The sequence below is a fragment of the Myodes glareolus genome, chromosome 6 (assembly GCF_982192425.1).
Source record: "Myodes glareolus chromosome 6, mMyoGla1.1, whole genome shotgun sequence".
Classification (NCBI taxonomy): domain Eukaryota; kingdom Metazoa; phylum Chordata; class Mammalia; order Rodentia; family Cricetidae; genus Myodes; species Myodes glareolus.
Window position 1 is genome coordinate 20,497,412 of NC_142031.1, and position 22,850 is coordinate 20,520,261.

Genomic DNA, 22,850 nt, shown 5'->3' on the forward strand with positions numbered 1-22,850 from the left:
CCGTGGTTTAGTGACTAGCACTCAGGGACAGCGAGACTCGGTCAGGCTCCCTCTCCTATCTGGAAAAGGCCCTCTTGAGATACATGATCAGGCAAGCATCCTGCTTCTCAACTACAAACCCAGCCCTAAACAAACAGAATACTTCCCAGTCTCAATGCCTGGTTTCCTGAGGCCTCTCAGAGTTTATATCAGGCCCTGGGCTCTGAATTCACTACTTTCCTGTTTGGAACTGAGAGTCCAGGGATCTTTCATAGGCTAGCAAAGACTGGGCGGACCCTTTGACCAGAAGCAGCTTCCAGCCGAAGAAACAGGGCCCAGAATACAGAGGGCTGGGCCAGCACCCAGGTTCTTTGGTGGCAGTCTCGCCAGTATGCAGCACAGACTGACTTTCTTTGGGGACTACCAAGGGACCCATTGAATGAAAGCGATCTGGCTTGGTGCAGGCAGTCTCTTGCTTGGTTTCTAGAGTCCCTAGGACTCTCCTAGAACCCTTCGGCCTGAGGTAGGATGGTCCTGAACCTGTCTATAGTCCAAGACTTCTAGGCATGAAAGGTGGGTCCTCTTCACTGTTTCCCTCTCTCTAAAGCTTTGCCTGTTTTGCTCTAGAATAGCTGGGGCAGAAGGGAATGTGTCAACTCCCCCCACCCTTCCTCCTCTTAACTTTATTGGAACAGGGTCTCCCTCTGTAGGAGCCCTGGTAGCTTAATACTGTATCTGTTAATACTGCATCAGGACGGTCGTGAACTTGCCACAAGCCTCCTGCCTCTGTCTCCTGAGTACTAAATTTACAGTTGTGGGTCACCCCACCCCCCACAGCATCCATGACTGGCTTCACTCTACCGATGGAGCCACATCACCCAGTTCCTCGGCTTCTCCTGTTACTTGCTTATTATATATTTATAAGCAGGGTCACATGTAGCCCAGGCTGGCCTGGGATGCTCTAAGTAGCTAAGAATGACCGTGCACATTTGGTCCACCTAAGGCCTAACCCCCAAACCCTGAGATTACCAATGTGAGCCACCGGCTCATCCAGGGTCATTTCCACACTTTGTTTGCCAAGGCAGTTTCGTAAGAGGAAAAGGCAAGGTGTGGGAAAGGCTTCCATTGACCTGTAAGGGGGCCTCGCTGTCTCTGGATCAAACCGACCCCAAGGCTGCTCCTGTGTGCTTTCTACCCCTCAGTGTCTGCATTTATATCCAGCTGCCGCAGGAGAACCTTGTTTGGGCATGGTGCTTTCAGAGGATAAAAAGCCTCAGACACAATCACTTTTCTTCTCAAGGTTCTGTTTGTCAGCATCTGGAAGCTGAAGACAAGCGTCAAGGGAGTCAAGAGTCAAGTTCCACCTTGGGAACTTGTCGCTTCAGGTCAAGCTGACACGGTTGGAAGCCCAGACACCTTCCTCCCATAGATACTGATGGAGAACCCCCACCCCCTTTACTGTTCCAGGGACACAGGTCCTCACAGGAGAGACATTCCCCACCCTCTGGTACGCACATTATAATTTGTGGGTTGGGACACACACGGAGTCTACATAAATACCATGAGTTTTAAAATTCAGTTTAGGAAATAGGGAGGGGCCAGACAGTACGTCTTTAATCCCAGCACTCCTGAGGCTGGCGGATCTCTGAGTTCAAGGCCAGCCTAGTCTACAGAGTGAGTTCCAAAACAGCCAGGGCTGCCCTCTATGAAGATGAGGGGGAGAGATGCTGGGGGGGAATGACTGTTTTTGGAGGCTCTCACCTCTCTCTACCAGAGGGACAGAATGCACTGTCCCCACCACAGCTCAGGACTGCCTGTGCCCTTTGCACATGCTAGGTGAGATTGCTGAGTCTCCTCAAGAACCATCAGTCAGCATTTCTACCACCCAGCCCTCACCCCACCCACAGATGGGTAACTGAGGCACAGCCAGCAGAACTGGTTGATACTCAAACTCAAGTATGCCTGTCCTCAAGGTTCTTCTTGTCTTTCATCTTTGACATTCAGGAGCCTCTGGCCCAGGCTCTTCTTTAGCCTCAAGGTCACTGGCATCATCACCAGTAAATATTTAAGCACCTAGTGCTGGAGAGAGTCAGGTTACCTCAGGTCACCCAGATGGCCTGGAGGGCTGGACAAAGGGCACAAACAGAGATAGGACATTTCATGTAAGGTCTGAATGGAGGCCGGAATGTTACGGTCCAGAAAATAACCCTGGGAGCAAATGAATCCTCAGATCATCTGCCTCCTGGAGGTCAAGGATGAGGAGCCACTAATTCAGGCTCTAACTGTAGAGTGGAACCACCTCAGACCAGTTCTAGGTGTTTCAAGTCTAATCAAAATGAGAATCTGGGCACCCCACTCTGTTTTTGTTTTAGCAGTGGGGTCTCATGTAGCCCAGGACGGCCTTGAACTATGTACCAAAGGATGGCGATCTTGAACTTCTAATCCTTTTTGAGTGCTTGGATTACAGGCATGCATTTTTGGTTTTTTGAGACAGGGTTTCTCTGTAGTTTTGGAGCCTGTCCTGGAGCTAGCTCTTGTAGACCAGGCTGACCTTGAACTCACAGAGATCCACCAGCCTCTGCCTCCTGAGTGCTGGGATTAAAGGGATATACAACCACCACCCAGCTACTTTTTAAAAATTTTTTTCAAGAGTTTTGCCTTCTCAGGTGGTGACACATGCCTTTAATCCCAGCACTTGTAAGGCAGAGGCAGGCGGATCTCAATGAGTTTGAAGCCAGCCTGGTCTGCAAAGCGAGTTCTGGGATAGCCAGGGCTGTTACACAGAGAAACCCTACCTCGGGGGGTGGGGGCGGGGAGTTTTGACTGCATGTATGTGTGTGTACTACATGACGCTTGGGCAGTGATCCACCGGAACTGGAGTTACAGATGTTTGCAAACCATCATCTGTACCGGATGATGGGTACTGGAAGGTGCACCCAGGTCCTCCGCAAACGCAGTTAATCTGCAAGTGCTCTTAATCACAGAACTAGTCACACACACACACACGCACGCACGCACGCACGCACGCACGCATGCACGCTCCTCAAGTTTTTAAGCATAGCAGTTCATGGAAGGGGCCGGGTATAGAGAGGAGAGACAAGCGGCTTTTGACATCTAAGGAGCAACGGTGAAGCCCTGGGGAACCTGAGGGTCTAAGGCAGAGAACTCAAGTTCGGACTAGGGACTGGCGTATAGTAGGTGTATGGGGAAAGGTAAGCTGAGCGCAGGCCAGAGGGAGGCATGCATAGCACAGCGAACCCCTGCCTGGACCATGATGTTGAGTCTGTCTGTGTTCATTTTTGTTGTTAGTGTGGGCTGCTTGCTGTTTCTCTGGGCCTCAGTTTCTTACAAGGAGCCAACTTCTAATCATTTATGCTTGAACCCACAGGTCAGCATTGGCCTCGACCTTGGCCAGGGAAGCGGTTCTCTGCAGTGGGCAGCCGTTAGTGGCAGAGACTCACAACCCTTATTCACAAAGGGGTGAGAAGAAATTTCCTGGCAGAATGTTTTCCCAGGAAGATAGTGGCCTTCCCCTCTCCCACCTGGGAGATTCCGAGTACAAGGTCACTTAACTCAGCCCAGTCAGTTACCTGGTGATAATAACAAGGAGAAAGCTGACTCAGCAGGATGGGAGGGAGCAAAAGTCCTTGCGCCTGTGCCAAAGCAGCTTTGAAAAGCCTGTTTGTAGTTATGCCTTTAAAAGCTTACTCCACAGAGGAGATACAACTCCTCTCTACCTCACTGCAGCGGGGTCAGAGATGGGTTCCAAACATGTTTGTATCATGCTGATTAAACCTTGCGTATTACAGTCTGGGCCTCTCTGGTGGTCTCTCTCTGGGGGTCGTAATCTGGGCACAATATTGAGAATAAGTGACAGCTGATCATTCAGTCACACACGGGACATTTGTGTCACCACCACTGTATCCACTAAGGCTCAGGGGACATCTCAGAAGAGGGGGTGGAAAGAGACAGAAGCTGGGGAGGGTGCTGTGACTAGCGGTCTTCTGGACGTGGTCTGGCTGCTATGCTCAGCAGCCCCCTGCAGCTGTGGTTATCTGTACAATGTCGGGGTTTGGTGGCTGGCCCGGACCCTCAATTATTTCTACCAGACCCCAACATAAACTATCTCTCTCTGGACTGGCGGGGAGGAGACGACTCACACGGCTTCATGGGGAGGGAGATTCTCAGTGGTCCCTCATGAAGTCCTGAGTTCACATCCTGAAGAATTTCCTCTAGTTTATTCTCCAAACAGCATTTATACCATAACTTAACTGAGGGTGAAATACATCAGCATTCTGTCTCCTAAGTAACCAGGTGAATGGCCTTTTGTCATGTCCACAACTACCTGTCTGCTCTGTACGCTATTACAAAGAAAGGGGCAAAATATCCTGACCTTTGTTAGGTTAGCGACAGCCTGCCTGGCTGATACCTGACCCATCTCAGGTGTGGCCTATGGCTTGATGGCTTGGCTGCCGTGTCATATAGAAATATGGGCAACTCAACGTGGTCAGCAGTCCAGCAGGACTAAGAGGACTCAGTGGGCTATTGTATCTTTAAGGAGGGTGGGGTGGGCAGAAGCAGGCAGATCTCTGTGAGTTCTAGACCAGGGCTACATAGCAAGATCCTATCTGGGGGGGAGAAAGAGAGAACAAGAAGGCGGAAGACGTGATGGAGGGGGTAAGAGAGCAGGACTGGCATGGATATAATCAAAATACATTACTTATAAACAAGGAGTTGCCAAAGGATAGATGAAAGATGCCTGCTTTGTCTTAATGGAACAGACTGAATTAGACCCCTTCGATCCTAACTAGATGGGCTGGACCCTTCAGTGCAATAAGCCCATTTGGAGGACCACAGGTGGGCAGACTCCACCCACTCTCCAAGCCTGGTGGAGGTGCACACATTGGCATCAGTGAGCATCCCCACAGGACCCTGCCAGACTGCTCGCTCTATAGCAGGACACAGTGTGGCTATGGAAATTTCCACTCGGCCCCTCTAGCCCAGCAGGGAAATGAGGCTGTCCTTTTAGCTTCCAAGTGGAAATTTCCACACACAGAGACACAGATATGAACACACAGAGAGGGGAGGGGTGGGGAGAGGGGGGAGAGGGAGAGAGGGAGGAAGAAAAGGAGAGAGTGCGTACCGGCAGGAGATTCAGTGACAAGGAGCTAAAGACAGACAGTGATCCTCACAGCGGAAGGAGATGTGGGACAGCTTCCGGTTCCTGCGACACAGAGGATAGTCAGGGGTCCAGATATCTATCTTTCTTCTAGAAACATTGAGTACGCTACCTGATCCACATTGGAGCTTACTCCAGTTACCAGGGACACGGTTGCTAACAGGGTAGACATCTCTACCTTCCTGAAGGATATCACAGGGGAGAGAGGGTATTTAAGTTTCTCATTGCTGCAACAAGAATCCTGACCAAAAAGGGCTGCTTATGGAAGGAAGCATCTATTCGGCTCCTCCTCCTCTTCTTCTGTAAGAGCTAGTTCTAGGACAGGCTCCAAAGCTACAGAGAAACCCTGTCTTGAAAAAAAAAGTCAAAAAGAAGGAGGAGGAGGGGAGAGGAGGAGGAGAAGGAGAAAGAGGAGGAGAAGAAGAAGGAGAAGAAGAAGAAGAAGGAGAAGAAGAAGAAGAAAGAAGGAGAGGAGGAAGAGGAAGAAGAGAAGGAGGAAGGAGAGAAGGAGGAGGAGGAAGAAACACAAAGCAGACTGTGCGTAGCGCTCTGTCTTCTACAGTCTGGGTCTGGGTCAGCAGCCCCTAGGATGGTACAGTTCACATTTCTTTTTTTGAGTCCCACCCCACAGTCCACACTTACAGTGGAACTTCCCATCTCAATTCACCCAGTCTAGATAATTCCTTGTAGCTACCCTTAATGAGTATTCACCCCGCCCATGACCTTGGGCTATCAGGCTTGTAGCAGAGGTGGAGTTTCTTGTTTACTGACTTGACTTCTTTAAAAAACAGAGACAGGTACTCGCTCGCAGGTCAGGTCCACCGGTTCCATTCACCCCCTGGCAGAGCGGAAAACCTCAGTGGCACTCTACCTTGTTGTTATTCGTGAGTGTTCCCTAATAAATCTTTGATATCCTTTGATTCAGGCGCTCGTGGATCACACACCTGTGCCTACAGCTATGTCTAGAGATTTATTTGTTCAGCAAATCTGGATCCTGTCAAGTGACAGTATTAACTGTCAAGGAGCAGGGATCCACATAAATACTGTGAACGAAAGCTCGGCAAGGTAGGGGATAAAGAAGGATGTTGGGGTCGGCAGTGGCTGTGTTAGAGAAAGCCAGGTGTGTAACAGCAAGGGAATAGCGGGTGCAAAGGCCCTGAGGCAGGGGAGGGCAGCAGAGGAAGAGCTCGGGGTGCTGGGACCCCGCTGGCCTTGTTATGGACTGGATTTCCCGCTTGGTGACATGGAGACCCCATGTGAGGTGTTTTTAGCAGAGGAGTGGCCCCGATCTTAAGAGGCTTCTCAAAGGCTTCTTCCCTTCCTGTGAGGCCCCCATGAGTGTGTCAGTCAGTCGGGAAGAGATTCCTGGGAGATCTTGTGGCCACCACACCTAGATATGTGAGCGGCCAGCACAGGTCCCTGCTCACTCTCCTCTCTCTATGACTCAGTTTCTGATGGGATGGGAGAAAGCAGCATTGACTGGCCAACTCAGGACCCTCAGCCCCAGAGAGCAGCCCTCATCCTGTCACAGCCCTGGGCCTTCTAAGGTGGGAGCCTGGCAAGATCATGTTGGCAGATGATGAGTCTCGGGTGACAATATCGCACTGCAGGACCAAGCTGGGCACGACTCTGAGACAAGCCACATGGCCTCTCGCCTCCTTGGCCCTTCTTGAGGCAGCTGTGGGAGAGCTGAATGTTCTTTCTTTGTGGAACCCAGGTCCCCCCACACCCTAGGGAAGCACTTAGCCACACCCCAACCTGGAAGCTCTGCCTAGCAGAACCTTCCTGAGCTGCCTCTCATGCCAAGTCAGCGAAGTCCAGAGGCCGGCGGGAGACATGATCCTCAGGCATGGGCACCAGGCACCCACCTCCAGAGAGCCGCCAGCCATGCTGGTGGTATGGACAGATGCAGCGGGGACAGGTACCACCCTGGCATGGTGCATGCAGGGTTTGGCACCTGCAGGCCCTGGGTCACCCCCTGTGGGTTGGATTCTGGCAGAACTTTAGAAAGCAGATGTCAATTCCTCGAGGCAGCATGACGCCTGGGTGTCCAGTGATGTAAGGCGCTGTGTTAGCCAGCACAGTGAGCCAACCAGGAACCCTGATCAACAGATTCCCAATGTCTCTCCTGCCCTATGCTAACCACCTGTATACCTGACTCGTGTTGCCGTGTCCCATGGCCAGCTGTGTCTACGTCACGTCAGAGACGAGCGTGGCAATTTATTTTCAATGGAGCCTTGAGGTGGGGAACTTGGCTTTATAGGATCTCAGGACTGCCCATGGGGCACACTCTGTCCAAGGCAAGGGCAGAATTAGGGGGCTAGTGTGGAGGCTGCTGCAGAAACCCTGGTACCAACAGTAGGGGCCAGGCAGGGCGTGGAGGAGAAGAGGTAGGCGGTGCTGGTTTGTGTTCAAGCACACGAATGGCTTGTCCTTCCACTGCCTGCTCGCTTACTTGTCTCCTCTGCCCTGCAGGACACATGACAGGTGCTCCACAGTCACCACTGCAGTCGGACGTTCTTTGTGAGTACCCAGACGGTCACACTGCTCCCGTCCACCACGGCTCTCAGACCCTACCTAATCGCGGCATAGCTGCAGCTTGTGACCTCTCCATCCTCTCTCTCTCTCTCTCTCTCTCTCTCTCTCTCTCTCACACACACACACACACACACACACACACACACACACACACTGCCACATCTCCAATTGGCCCTTCTACATGCAACCTTGGGTGCAACTCCTCGGGTATTATCCACCAAAAAGATCTCTTAAAGTTTGTACGTGTATGTGCAGTCACGCATAGATATATACCACGTGTGTGCATGCCATAGAGAACAGAAGGCTTATGTGTAGGACCCCTTGGAACTGGAGTTGTGGGCAGTTGTGAGCCACTGTGTTAGGCACTGGGAACTGAACCTGGTTCCTCCCCAAGAGCAAGTGATCTTAACTACTGAGCCATCTTTCCAGCCCTGGGCTCCTTCTATTTTTTTTTTCCTTAAATAACCCCTCATTAACCTGGAACTCACTAAGTAGGCCACATTAGCTGACACTGAACATCCAGGATCCTCCTGCCTTCACCTCCCCAGCTCTAGAATTAGCCACACACAACCACACTGTCTTCACATGGGTTCTGAGAACAGAATTCATGTTTGCACGGCACGCACTTGGCTGTATCATCTCTGTAACACTTTTTCTGCTAACTGTACTCAATCCTCACTTCTTCCACGGGACTCAGCTGCTCCCTTCTCCAGGAAACTTGCCTGCTAGTTGCACATTTCTGGGCTGGCATCAGTCCCACCAACGACCCCATCAGCCCCTGTTATACCATGAGGCTCGTCCACGGTCTGCACCTGGATGGATCATGTGTGCTGTCCTGGGACTTGTCCTCCATTCCTAGCACCCAGCATGTGGTAATCTTCTTAAAAAGCACATGCATGAGTGAAGGGTGCAAGACCCTTTCGGGTGCCTGATCACAAGGGCGGGTGACTAGATCAGCCCGTGCCTAGAGCAAGGAGAGGGAGCAAATCAGGAGACGACGTGTTCCCTGTGAACAGAAGAGGCCCAGAAAAAGGTGGCGGGTGGATGGAGTGCAGCCTCTGGAATCAACAGCTCTGGGTTTGAATCCAGCACAGTCGTTATTAGCCACATGACTGACCTTCTTATAAAATGGGGACAAGGACACCACCCTCAGAGAGAATGTGCTGTGGTATTTGGCTCCTGCAGAAGGTTGGGAGAATTGTTGGTGATTCAGATTGCCTCAGGTCGTGTGTGGGTAAGGACTGTGAGAGCAGGTGTGCCCTACCCCACCCGGGATCTCAAACTCCAGCACCTAAAGAACGTGGAAGGTCGGTGGTGCAGAAATCTGGTCTGTCTTCCAGTTTCCACCAGAGGGCGCACTTCTTAAGGCTGGAGTTCCGTCCACTGCATCATTGCTAGTTCTCAGCCCCTGGGATAGTGTCTGCTATATAGTTCTGCAAATATTATTTTTCTATTGGATTTGGGGATTGAACCAAGGTCTTATGCATTCTAAGCACATACTCAAACACCACCCCAGCCCTTAATATATGTTTTGAATGACTGAGTAGATAACTTGGTATAAGTACTACGCTGCTGCTGATCCTCCTCCTCCTCCTCCTCCTCTTTCTCCTCCTCCTCATCCTCTTCCTCCTCCTCCTCCTCTTCCTCCTCCTTTTCCTCCTCCTCCTCCTTCTTGCTCCTTCTCCTTCTTCCTCTTCCTCCTCCTCCTCTTCCTCCTCTTTCTTCCTCCTCCTCTTCCTCCTCCTCCTCCTTCTTGCTCCTCCTCCTTCTTCCTCTTCCTCCTCCTTCTTCCTCTTCCTCTTCCTCCTCCTCCTCCTTCTTGCTCCTCCTCCTTCTTCCTCTTCCTCCTCCTCTTCCTCCTCCTTCTTCCTCTTCCTCCTCCTCCTCTTCCTCCTCCTCTTCCACCTCATCCTTCGTCTTGTATATGTGGTATGCTATATGTTCATGTGGATACGGACATGCGTGTGTTTGGGTATACACGCATGTGTGTACACATTCAAGAGAAGGCTAGAAGGACAGGAGGACTGGGTGCCTTCAATTGCTCTCCATATTATTATATTTATTTTTATTAGAGACAGAGTCTCACTATGTAGCCCTGGCTGGCCTAGAACTCACTACGTAAACCAGGTTGGTCTTGGACACACAAAGATTCTCCTGCCTCTGCCTCCTAAGTGCTTAAAGACTTACACCACCATGGCCATCCCACCTAACTTTTTTGATACAAGTTCTTTCATTAAACTCAGCTCATTAGCTAGGCAGCGGTGGTGCACGCCTTTAGTCCCTGCACTTGGGAGGCAGAGGCAGGCGATCCTTGAGTTCGAGGCCAGCCTGGTCTATAGAACGAGTTCCAAGACAGCCGGGGCTAGGGCTACACAGAAACCCTGTCTCAAAAAACCAAAATCCAAAAGAAAAGCAAAAAACAACAATAAACAAAAACCCAGCTCATCTATTGACTATACCAACCAGCCAGAGAGCTCCAGGGAGCCATCAGTCTCCCCCTCCCCTTTAACCTTCCAGCACTGGGGTCACAGATGTGCCTCATGCCTGACTTTCAGTGTGGGTGCTGGGACTTGCTACCCTGCCACCCCAACTCCAGATCCACTGACCCTTTCGTCCACGTCACACTCAGCTGGAATCTGCTAACCCTGACCTTATTCAACAACAACGACACGTCAACTAGGAGCCTAAATAGGCAACTGGATTAATTTGCCTTCTGCCACAGAACCCGGCTGGTGAATCCTAGATAACAAGGCAGCTAAATGATATCACCAAGACCTTAGGTCTTTCTGTCCCCTGATTGTCACCTTTATCATGGAACTTTACCTTCTTGGTCACAAGACGATTGTTGCACTCCAAGCATGTCTCTGTTCCAGGTTGGGCATGAGGACAGCAGAAAGGAAGGGGGCGGCTAGACCAGGCTTGGGAAAAGCCATCCTTGTTATCAGGAAAGAATGGATCCCGGGGGGGGGGGGCAGCTGGCAAGCTCACTACAATGGCCAGATGGAGCCCCAGCTTCTCTCCCCAGCATGCTCCCCACTGGCTCCTGGTTAGATTTTGTTTTTTGTGGGTTTTTTGCAGCAGGGTCTCCTGTAACCCAGCCTCACCATAACTTGTAACTCTTTGATCTTTGGATGCTCCCTCCTGCACACACCCGCTTCCCCAGCGCTGCTGCTGCTGCCCATTTATCCAACACTGGGGATTGAACACAGGGCCTTCGTGTGCTAGAAAAACACTCTACCAAGCTGTATCACCCAGTCTCGCTGACTTTTTCGTGACAGCAACAGCGCCTCCCTCCAGTCCCTCATGTCCCCAGGACTTAGGGGTCCCCAGCTTGGGTTTTGAGACAGGGCCTCCCACTAAACCTGGAGCTTTTTAATTAGGATAGACTGAGGCCAGTGGCCTCAGGCCTCCTGCAGGTAAGGACCTGTACACCTGCAGGTGAGGGGGGTTGTGGTGCACAATTCCTGCCGCCTGGGGGCAGCAGCCACCAGGAGCTGGCTGTGGGTGGGGCTGTAAGCCAAAGCTAACCGTTTTTTCAAGAAGCCTAAATCAGATTCTTCTGTGGAAATGTCGGTTAATTCAATCATTTAAGACACAGCATGGGCCAGCAACATGCCTGCGGACCGTTGCTGGCTGCAGGCCACCAACCTGTCAGCTTTTGCCTTTGGGGGTAGGAGGATTCCATTATGAGTTGGGCACCTCCGCGCTTAGTTGGCAGAGCTGAGGCAGAGCCAGCTTTTTGCCTCCAGAAAATAGAACCGACTCTCCTTGGGGTCCACAGGACAAAGCGGGTGACCTGAGGTGGGCCGTGGGAATCATTAATTCAGCACTATTTTTTTTTTTTTACATTTATTTCCTTGATGTGTTTGTGCAGGCTGGAGGTTCTGGGGACTGAACTCAAGCACCTTTACCTAGCTCGCTGGCCCCTTCAGAACTTTTTTTTTAAATATTTATTTATTTACTTATTATGTATACAATAATATTGTCTACAGACCAGAAGAGGGCACCAGACCTCATTACAGATGGTTGTGAGCCACCATGTGGTTGCCGGGAATTGAACTCAGGACCTTTTGGAAGAACAGGCAGTGCTCTTAACCTCTGAGCCATCTCTCCAGCCCCCCTTCAGAACTTTTTAAACTAACATCTCACTATAAACCAGGTTTGAAGACTCTGGGACTCGTGTGAGGATGGCCCTTGCTGTGTCCCAGCTGGATACATGGAGGTGATAGGATAGGTAACCGAGCATTTGTTAGGCGCAGGGTCACAGAGGCTATTAGATCCGACCCTACTACTTTGGACAAGTGACCTCATCTGAGGGTTATGCGGGGGTATTCGATGAGCTTACACAAATGATCACTAACTAAAGTGGAAAAATTTGTGAGAGCGTCAGGAGGCGCCAAGCTCAGCAGGGAGAGCCCTCCAGCCCCCAAGCACAGTGCCTACCTGGGTTTTTTGTCAGTGGGGAGCGCAAGGGGACCTCAGGGGCTGAAGTCCTGACCCAGAAGCCCCTGTATCCCCAGAGGTCAGTCATCCTCTCGTTTGCCATCTGCAGAGATGACAGTCATGGGGCATCTGGCTCTTTCCAGATTTTGTGTGTGTGTGTGTGTGTAGGGCTGAGGTCAGTCTTGGGTGTTCCTCCTCAGCAGCTTGGGATTTGAGACAGGGTCTCCCACTGAACCTGGAGCTCTTTGATTAGGCCAGACCTAGCTTGTGTCTTCCCTTGTAACCATCTTGTCTAGGATTTAGGGGTCAAAGATGTCGGTATAACCCAGTCATGCTGGCAAGGGCCTGCCCAAAGGGCTACCTTTTGGAGCCCATCAAACCCTACAACTAAGCTTTAAAAATCTACATGCGTGTATGAGTCTAAAACTCTTTCCTGTGCCCTTTTATTTTTATTTTATTTTTTCTTTTAATTTTAATTTTGTTTTTTCAAGACAAGGTTTTTCTGTAGCTTTGGTGCCTGTCCTGGAACTAGCTCTTATAGACCAGGCTGGCCTTGAACTCACAGAGATCTGCCTGTCTCTGCCTCCTGAGTGCTGGGATTAAAGGCCTGCACCACCACCGCCAGGCTTCCTGTGCCTTTTTAAATTATTTTTTTTTTTTTTTTGCAATAAGGTGTCATGTATCTCGTTATATAGCAAAACATGCCCTTGAACTTCTGATTCTCCTGCCTCCACTTCCCCGGTACCAAGATTACAAGTGCGGACTACCACACCTGATTTTTAAGGTCCTGAGGGGTGGAACCCAGGGTTTCAAGCATTCGAGGCAAGCACTCTGCCAACTAAGCTCCACCCGCAAGCTCCACTACCTCTAAAGTGCAGAACTCAAGCTTCCACTGAGAGTGGGCCCAGCCCCAAGGATGCCCAGGCCTCGGTGGGCACGTGAGCAGAAGCAGCTGTCATGCTATCTGGTCACAGCAAGCTGGCAGTTTGCCCAGTCAGAAGGCCAGTCTCGGACCTGGCAGGTAACTTCCAGGGCACCTACCCTAACCTGTCCAAACAGGAAAGCACCTCCGTGCAGACAGGGCCTGTCTTCTGATTATTCTCAATTACAGTGAACACTAGGTAAACCGGCTGAATTGTGAAGGCAGCTAGGCTGCAGGAGACTTACCTGGGAAGGTCAGCCAGCACTGGGACCGCAGCCCTTCACTGTGAGAACATGCAGAAGGCAGGGGGCGCTGTATGAGGTGCAGGGATTGACAGAACCTCTTTCCATACCCGCTAGAGTAACAAGAGGGTTGGGAATCGCCTTTAAGGGCGTGGTCCTGGCTGCTTTCGGAACTTTCTCCAGGTGGAGTCTGGATGCATGGGTAAGGTAGTGGGCTATCCCAGGCTAGAGGACACTGGACCGCCAGGTTCCCCACCCCCAGACCCCTTCAGGCTGCCCAGGGCCTGAGGTGGACTCTTAGGTTCAGGTGGGATGGGACCTGCTTCTGACCATTCATTCCTCCCCCAGTCATTTACAGGACAATGTAATGATGGTGTAGCAACAATGGAGGCTCCGCTGGCCCTCCACAGGCTCCAACAGTTGCTGTCCTTCCATGTTAGCGACTGAGTGCTTTTTCTCTTCCATTTCCCGGGTTCAGTTACACAGTCCAGGTGGCTCCTCACTGTAAGTCACATGGACCCATTTTTTAAAGTATTTATTTATTATTTATTTAATAAATAAATTTAAAAATTAAATTTAATAAATAATTAATTAAAATTTATTTATTCATTACGTATACAATGTTCTGCCTGTATGTATGCCTTCAGGGACCAGACCTCATTACAGATGGTTGTGAGCCACCATGTGGTTGCTGGGAATTGAACTCAGGATCTTTGGAAGAATAGGTAATGCTCTTAACCGCTGAGCCACCTCTCCAGCCCACATGGACCCATTTTTCATTTATCTGTCTGTCTGTCTATCTATTTTGGTTTTTCCAAGACAGGGTTTCACCACCTATCAATCATCTATCATCTAATAGACAGATAGATGTCTGTCTATCTATCTATCTTTGTTTTTCATTGTGTAGCCCTGGCTGGCCTTGAACTCACAGAGATCCACCTGCCTCTTCTCCTGAGTGCTGGGATTAAAGGGGAGCGCCACCACTGCCCTACTACATGGAGCCCTTTAGAGCCCTCCAGCCCACACCCTATTTCACCCAGTCCCCCCCCCCAACCATGGGTTCATCTCAATCTAGTCACTCCCCTGTATTTTCTTTCTTAAAGATCCATGCCTTTAATTCCAGCACTTGGAGATGGAGGCAGGCGGGTCTCTAAATTCATCTACCCACAAATGTCTTACCTCCTGGCTCAGTCCTTTTCTACAGAGGCAACCAATATAAAATTCTTAGGGAGAGCCGGGCAGTGGTGGCATACATCTTTTAATCCTAGCACTCTCGAGGCAGAGGCAGGCTAACCTCTGAGCTCGAGACCAGCCTTGTCTACAGAGCGAGTTCCACAGTAGCCAGAGCTACACACAGAAACCCAGTCTTGAACTCCACCCCCCTAAAGCAAACAATTCTTAGGGAGGGACAAGTCTCATTTTCCACTCAGGATGAAAGGAATGCTCCATGGTGGCCGACCCTGGTTATAGTTGACCTACTCTGACCTAAAGAGTCAACGTCATGAGAGAAGCACTGGCACTTGGCCCTCTGGGTGAGAGGCAGGCTCCTGAGGCAGCTAAGTACTCAGGCCTAGGAAAAAGCCTGAGTACTTAGGAAAAACCCCTCTGGGGTGGGGACGCCCCTCAGCAGTGTGCTTACCTACAGTGTGTGGCATCCTGTGACCCTGGCACAGCTTTTTTTAAAAGTGCATTACCACGATCATGATCCCCATGACTTTTTCCACATGGATACTGACAGTCACAGCCAACATTCTTGTCCCATCCATGAGAATTGGGCCCAGGTGTAAATGCTCCCCCTAAGGTCCGGGGTCCTGGTTTTATGTTAAGATGTATCCCCTAGAACAGTGCTGTCATGCTGAGTGCGCACTGTGGTCCCGGGGCCACTGGCTTGGCTGTTAACTGGGGTACGTCCTTCAGACCCACATAATCCTCCCATCTGTAGGTCACAAACATTACTACTAATTCCTCCTCCAGGCTGCCCTTCTGAATTCCATCTGCTCAGTCCTGACCGGCTTGCCTAGGCCAGCCTTCAGAACCTCTCTCCGGTACCCACAGCACCTATGCAGTCACACCCGACTTTGTTTCTCAGAACTATGATGGTCTGCCTTCTGCACAATTTGAAAGTCAATTTGAGGCACACCAACACCGCATAACCATGCCCAGCTCAAGAGCAGAAATGGATCACTCATTGCTGGAAACAATAGTCATGATTATAAATCAGTGTGCCAAATACACAGCTGTTCTAACCATCGCTCCACAGTCAAACCCCATCCCCCAACCAACTCTTAAGACAGGAGGTCCCTGTGGCTCTCACTCATATTTGGGAAACACGGTAAAGTCAGGGTTGCAGAGGCCCAGTGCAGTCACAGGGAGCTCCACTTCTTTGTTTAGAGTGGGGGCTTGCTCTGTAGCCTAGGCTGGCCTTCAATTCCACAATACCCTCTAGTCTCTGCTTCCCAAGTGTTGAAATTACAGGCACAAGCCATTAAGCCTGGTCCCCAAGGCACTGTTAGCCCTCCTGCAAGCAGGCTCTTACTGTGGATGCTTAGCTTCTAAGAGCTTTTATGCCGATGTGAGGCAGCTAGAGTGTATGTAATTAAAGCTATTTCCCAAAGGGGATAGGAAAGCTGCCCAGGCATTCCCTGACCCGAGGGGCGGTGTGCTGTGCTGACAGTAGCAACGAGTGCAGCCTCTGGACACAAGGTGTCTGCCTCGATGGTCCTTTCCCACTCTACAGGGGTCACCACAGCACTCGCAGGTTTCATGAGTATTTGGAATTTCAAGACCTCACTGAGGAGGAAGGAGCATTAGCTGACACCTCTCTACTCCCAACTGTCCTGTTAAGCAGAGAAACCATCAAAGACCTTAAGGTCACCGCTAAACTGTGCTTTAGAAAACACTATTTGTGCCTGTAGTCTTCCTTTTTAAGGGGAACAAAACACTGCTTGTTTGCACATAAACATCTGAAAGAAAATAACAGCTGATCCGGGTGAGGCACCACACAAAGCCGTGATTGTGGAAGGACAATTCAGAGACGGGAGCAGAGAACCGGCTGTCTGCAGCAGCCGCCCTGCCGGTGCGAAACAGTCACAACGGGTCACTACCTGAAGAGAAAGGAGTCACTGCCACCAACAGCACTGTGCAGTTTATTAACCATTCAAGTACAGTAGCATCTGATAAGATTGGGACAGAATTGGGATCGCAGGTGTGAACAGATATCAGCATCTAACAGGTCGGAAGAAGCCACTACACTCCTCACAAACGTCTTCCACAGAGGCAATACAGTACTAGCCATTAACCCAGCACACCGGGTGTGCTCAAGTGGAAAAGATGCAACGAGAAAAATAGCTACGTTAGAAAGACCAACACTTTAAAAAAGAGTAAAACACTTTCAGTTTCTCCCCTTGAGCCCCTAAAACATCTCACGGTCTGGATCTACCTATACGGTCCTACATCAGCTTCTAGAATATTTGTCAGGAGGGAAAGTAAAATGACACTGGCCAGTACAGTCTTTGGATATTTAGGAAGGGGTCGGGGAGAAAGTCAGTTCTCAAAACAAATTAGTCAGCCTCGGTCTCATCCGCAGGGTCTTTGGATTCTTTGTTCTTCCGCACCTCTTCAACGTGCTTGTCCTAGGAAGAAACTCTGTGTAAGTGTCATCTGTCAAACAAATCATTTGCTGAGTCCTGTCCTGCCCACCTGGAGGTCCAACACAACCTCAGTCACTAACAGCCCCTGAGAATCCCACGACATCATCATCTTCAAACTTGCTGGGCCTCTTGGGATGACAACAGCTAAACCTCTAACTGCTTTTCCAAGGAATACAAAATCATGCTGAGAATTCTAGAACATTCTATCTTAAGATGAACTTTCTTCTTACTGAATGTGATGACAAAAAGGAACCAGTCTTATTTTATCAAGACAGTTCAAGCTCCTAACTCCTCTATAAAGAAGACACCAACCTTCTCTCGCAAACGCTCCAGCTTGGCAGCCATCTGCGCCTCCCGATTCTCTTTGTTAGCTTCCATCTTGTGGGTCAGCTTCTCCTCTGCCATCTTGCTGAAGTTGTTGTTCTCCTCGATGGCTTTCTGAAGCACCTCCTTCTCATGCTCCCGCTTCTCAGCGAGCTGCTTCAGGACTTCTGCCTCATGAGACTGCAAAAGAGTTCAATAGCCCTCAGAAGTGCCTCTGGCTAGAACTGCGACAGAGACTATCGTCAGGGGACGGGAAGAAGAAAGGGGCCTTGGAACTAATGCTCAAGCGAGGAGCTGAAATATCTTCTGAAGCAGTGAAAAATTGCCTTTGTTTTCCAACCAATGTTTGTATTTACTTTGGAAAACTGTCTGTTCAGGTTTTTGTTTTTGAGACAAGATCTCATGTAGCCTAGACTAGCCTGGAACTCTCTATGTAGCAAGGGCTCACTGGAACCTATGATCCTCTTGCATTTACTTCCTGGCATTGGGATTATAACGATATACCACACCAACCTAACTTGTCTAGATTTTATAAGGAAATCTTTCTAAGATACGAAATATTTAGAGGACTTGAGTAATCTGCTTAGGAATGACACTTTAATAAATTTCTGCTATTTAACTCCAAAGGTTATGAAGAGAAAAGGGCATTGTCAGCTGGCCGTGGTGGCACACACCTTTAATCCCAGCTCTCACAGACAAGAGGCAGGTGGATCTCTGAATCTGAGGCCAGCTTGGTCTACAGAGTGAGTTCCAAGATAGCTGCGGCTACACACAGAAACCCTGTCAAACTTCTAGCAGTGGCCAATGAACAGATTCAGACAGATTTTGAAGAATGAACTTGCAGGGTCTAAGCACAGGGCATTTGCCACTGGTTTTGCCGCCAGATGTCTTCCACAGCACCTTTGTCCGGATGGGAGGTGCACTACTTAGGCGGTCACTTAGTAGGGGCTACTGAGCCCAAGACCCAATTTTCCTGTCCAGTCTCTGGCTATACTGCTTCCTCTTACTCTAACTCCAACCTACATCAAAGAGCAGGCAGATGGCACACCAGGGTAAATGCTATCAGCTTTTCATTAGCTTTTTGGGACAAGGTCTCAGACTTTAGGCTGGCCTTGAACTCACAGCCTCCCACCTCTGCCTCCCAAGTGCCGAGATGACACAGCACCAAGGTCTGAACTTGGGACTTCAGGCATGCACTCTACCAAGTGAGCCCACCTCACGGTCAGGCTGGCCTCCAGCTGCGAAGGATGACCGTTAACTTCTGGCCCTCCTGCCCACACTTCCCAAGTACTAGGATTGTAGATATACCCAGCTGACCCATTCTCCCTGCAGACAGTAAGTACTGACAACAGGGTACAAGAACTGAAAAGGACACGTGCTATGGCAGATAAATGTACATGTATATGTTAGACCACAAATTATCCTGGGGTGCTCATGTGTGATGGTTATTACTTTACACTTTACCTTTTTGTGCCTTAGATTCTCCAACTTAAAATTATATCCACTCACCTAAATCATAGCTGCTGGGGAGATTTAATGAAAATTTATGTAAAATTCTTTTGTTTATATTTTACACGTTAGTGTCTTGCCTGCATGTAAGTGTACTGCAGCAGGACCAGAAGAGGGCACTGGTCCCCTGGAACTTGAGTTAGGACTGCTGTATGCTCCAGGCAGCTGTACTGGTAATGGAACCCGGGTCCTCTGTAAGAGCAGCAAGGGTTTTAACTGCTGAGCCAACTCTCCAACCCCTATCTAAAATCCTTAATAAGAATCCTGCTGAGTGGATATTTCTGGGAAATGAAATGATCATCTTAAATTTCCAGTTATAATTTCATTTCTCAACTCTTATAATCATATTAACAACTGTTAAATTTTCTCATTTATTTTATGTGTATGGTCTGTGTGAATATATGCACATATGCATGTCAGGCCTTCAGAGGCCAGAAGGCAGCATCAGATCCCTTAGAACTACAGTTCCAGGCAGTTGTGAGCCACCCAACCTGGGTGTTAGGACGTTCTGGTCCTTTTCAAGAACAAGCACTATTCACAGCTGGGCCATATCCAGCCTCTCATTAGGTCTTATTTACTTCATGTGCATGGTTGTTTGGTTTGCACATTTATGAGGGCACTACTTCTATGTGTGGTGGCCATGAAGACCAGAAGGCACTGGATGCCGTGGAAATGGAGCTATGAATGGTTGTGCGCCACCATGTGGGTGCTGGGAACCACACATGGAAGGACAGCAGTGCTCCTAACTGAGCAGCTCCTCCAGGCCTCACTGTTACAGCGATGGTCCTTTATAGTGGATTGTTTAGAATGAGAAAGAGTTACAATGCCACATCCCTGAAGTTTGGAGTTTTTATTGATAGCTCCCAAAAATCAAAACTAAGGAAACAAAGGATTACCTGCCAACAAATACCCTGTTTTCCAAATAGCAAAATCATGAGCTTCTGATGGAACACAGGTTTTAGGTGGAATTCTGCCTCCAGCACTCAGGAATAGGATTTAAGGAAAATGACTTAATAACACCATTTTCCAGTATGTTAGCTGAGACAGTTCCCACCACGAAGGCTCCATTTGTTAGAGAAAGCTCAAGTCAAGGATCTGGCTCCTGATAGGAGCTCGTTAAGGGATGGCTGCTGCTTTCTTCCAGCCATCAATCAGCACAAGGACATTTCCTACTTACAATCACAGTATAGCCACAATTCTTTTTTCCTTTCTCTGAAAATTAAACCAGTTTGCCTCGTTACACTAATAAGTGTCCTGTCTCCTGTAAATCGTCCGGTTTACCTTGCGCCGTTCTTCTGCAGCTTCTAATTTCTTCTGAATTTCCTCCAGGGAAAGATCCTTCTTCTTTGGGGGGGAAAGGGGGAAATCGGGGACGGACTCTTTTGACCGAGGGCTGAGAATCAGCTCAAAAGCCTGGCCTGAAGCACGCTTCTCCAGTTCTTTCACCTGAATATCTGGAGTTGATCAGATTTATGATAAATGAGGAAAACCCAGTAGCTTATTAAAATAAAGAATTCTATAATTTTCTAAAAATCAACAATTTAATAAACAGAATTAAGGCTAGGCTGTAGGTAAGAAATCAAATAACATCTCAAAAAAAAAAAAAAAGCTCAACATTTTGGGCTAACAAATACCATTGAGGAGGAATTAGTATTTGACAACCATTTTTAAACAAAGAATGAAGAAAACCTCACAACTTTGCTTTGGACCAAGTCATCTAATTATAAATGATGATGAGCTTTCCATATATTTATCCACATGATAAAATTCTTTAATTGCCTTTTTTATTGTAAATTCAGTTTGAAAAGAACACAAATGCCCAATAAAAAGCCTAAGACCTGCACCACTTCCAATTCTAAAGCAGTCAGCCCATCCGTTTCAGATTTTCTCAATCAATTACCTACCAGACGATGCCATGTCGAACAGAAGACAAGAGACTGGCCGTGCACCCTCTACAATCCACTGGTAAGGAGAGCCCTGAAAATTATTTTCAAAGCACGCAATCAATTTCTCTGTATTTCTCTATGTGAGCAGCACAAAGGAACCTCAAATCACACCCATGACAATGTCAGGAAAATCGTTAGGTGAAATCAAGTGACATCATTAAAAAAAATCATCTAGAAACACCGAAACATATCAGGAAATTTAAACTGGATAATATTGGCAGCAGAAAATTAAATGATGTTCTTAAAAGAAAAAAAAAAAAAAGACCTGTAACCTTAAAATCGAGGTTCAGTCACAGGGTTGAAGGATTCCTTCCCATAACCTCATTTTTTTCCCATCCAGCGTAAGATATTCCAGATTCAACCCAACAATGAGATCGGAGCCATCTTAATTCTGTGTACAACTCATTGTGCAATTGAAATACCCACCCTTGCTTTGTCTGTGTCTGCCATGGTGGAGAACACCCAAGCTAGCAGCCAATGGTATTCAAGTCCCATTGTTCCTAGGGTTTAAGCTACTCGCCTAACAGTGGGAAAATGAAGTTTTATGAATCTCTAGGCTTCTTTTGACGGCAGGGTCTAGCTATCTAGCCCAGGCTGGCCTTGAAATTGCAATCTTCTTGCCTCAGCCTCCTCAGTGTAGAAGGGTGGGGTTTAGCCCAGTGGGTTAGCAGTGGCTTAACATTTGCAAAGCCCTGGGTTCGAGAACCACGTGAAAGGGGTTGGGGACATTATTCTGGGTGTTGGATTAGATATATGCCACCACACCCGTCTTAGGTTTATCTCGTTTCCTGTCCTATGTTGAAAAAAAATTTCGACAGCTGTCGATTATTTTTTAAAGAGATTCCCACTCTTTTAGGCTCGAAGCGTATGATTAAAGGTTCCAAATGCTAGACATTGAAATCCAAGGCACCGAAAGAAAAAAAAAAAAACGTCTAGCTGTAGCACAGCACCCAACGCAGCACCTACCCAGCATGGGCGTGGTCCTGGCCCGGGCGGGCAAGCTAGCGGCCCGGGCCAATCAGAACCCGCCCTACGCTCCGGCCCCTGGCCCCGCCCCTCTGCTCCCCGCGCCTTTTCGAATCTCCGCGAACCTCTCCACACTCGGGAGCCCGCGCGCGTGGGCAGCGACAGGATGGGCGGGGCTAACGGTTCTCCGGGGTGGCCCCGCCCCTCTCAGGCTGGCAGCGCGCGGCCATCTCCCCCCCACCAACTCCCGCCAAAAATACCTCGCGGCTACGCAGCCCTGCGGTGGCTGCAGCGGGATCGGTCGCACCGCCTCCACCCCTCCAGCTCGAGTCCCCAGAGCTGCCCGCGACCTCCGCCACGGAGCCCGGGGAGCCTGGGCGGGCGCCGCCCCTCAAGAGCACGGGCGCCCGCAGCCTTGCTCTCCATCAGACAATGGGGACCCCTGAAGAGCCGCGCCCACCGGGCGGTGGAAGCAGGGGACGGCCCACGCCCCTATTGTCTCCACGCTCGCACCCGAGGCTGAACCCCACAGCTGGCCGCGCCCCCTCCCCACCAAGCCGCGTCCCCAGGGACCAGGGACAAAAGCCGAGGCTCCTCCCGAGCCTCACACAAAAGACAGACGCCCCCCGCCCGCCAGGTCTCGGGGCCCCCGCCCCTCTAAGTGTCCCCCGTGGCGGCCCGCCGCCTTCCTGGATGGTCCCTATCCAGCCATCTCCGCTGCCTAAGCCAAGCCAGCACCCACCTGCACGCTCCGAGCCGCCTGGCCACACTCTGAGCACCAACAGACCTGGGCGCGCACAAAAGCGCCAAACAGCGGCACGTGACCTAGCCGCGGGGCTCCGCATTGGCTGAGTGTGACGGCACGTGCCGGTCCCACCCCCAAGCCTGGAGTGCCCCGCCCCTCTGGAGCGGAGCATCTTGGGAAGTGTAGTCCAGGCCAGTGGGCAGGAGGACAATGCAAGGGGTGGGGTGCTCCGGAGGGGGCTTCCCCCAGGTGTGAAACCCGGCTGGACCCCGGGTCTCTGCGCGGAAGAGCACTTGTCTGTGGCCGCAGGACTAAATAGGCTACGGGACTACATCTCTAGAAAAAGAGCAGGGCGAGGCACGGCGCAAGGGAGGGGTCGGTCCTAACCTACTTTGGTCTTATAGACC

The 22,850-nt window shown here is 49.9% G+C and overlaps 1 protein-coding gene and 1 long non-coding RNA gene across 2 annotated transcripts; one reads left to right on the plus strand and one right to left on the minus strand.

Annotated features, from left to right (window-relative positions):
• Positions 1-284: 284 nt before the first annotated feature.
• LOC125406247 (uncharacterized) lies at positions 285-3,790 on the plus strand. Its single transcript, XR_015737969.1, has 3 exons — positions 285-552; positions 1,280-1,486; positions 3,368-3,790. It is a non-coding gene; the product is annotated as an uncharacterized LOC125406247 (long non-coding RNA).
• A 12,639-nt stretch (positions 3,791-16,429) lies between these two features.
• Positions 16,430-22,525, minus strand: Stmn1 (stathmin 1). Its single transcript, XM_048443152.3, has 5 exons — positions 22,441-22,525; positions 20,691-20,763; positions 20,068-20,240; positions 17,266-17,457; positions 16,430-16,935 (listed from the first exon to the last, which is right to left on the minus strand). Exons 2-5 carry the CDS (start codon positions 20,701-20,703, stop codon positions 16,864-16,866), a joined length of 450 nt encoding a protein of 149 aa, XP_048299109.1. The 5' UTR covers positions 20,704-20,763; positions 22,441-22,525; the 3' UTR covers positions 16,430-16,863.
• Between the last annotated feature and the right edge of the window lie 325 nt (positions 22,526-22,850).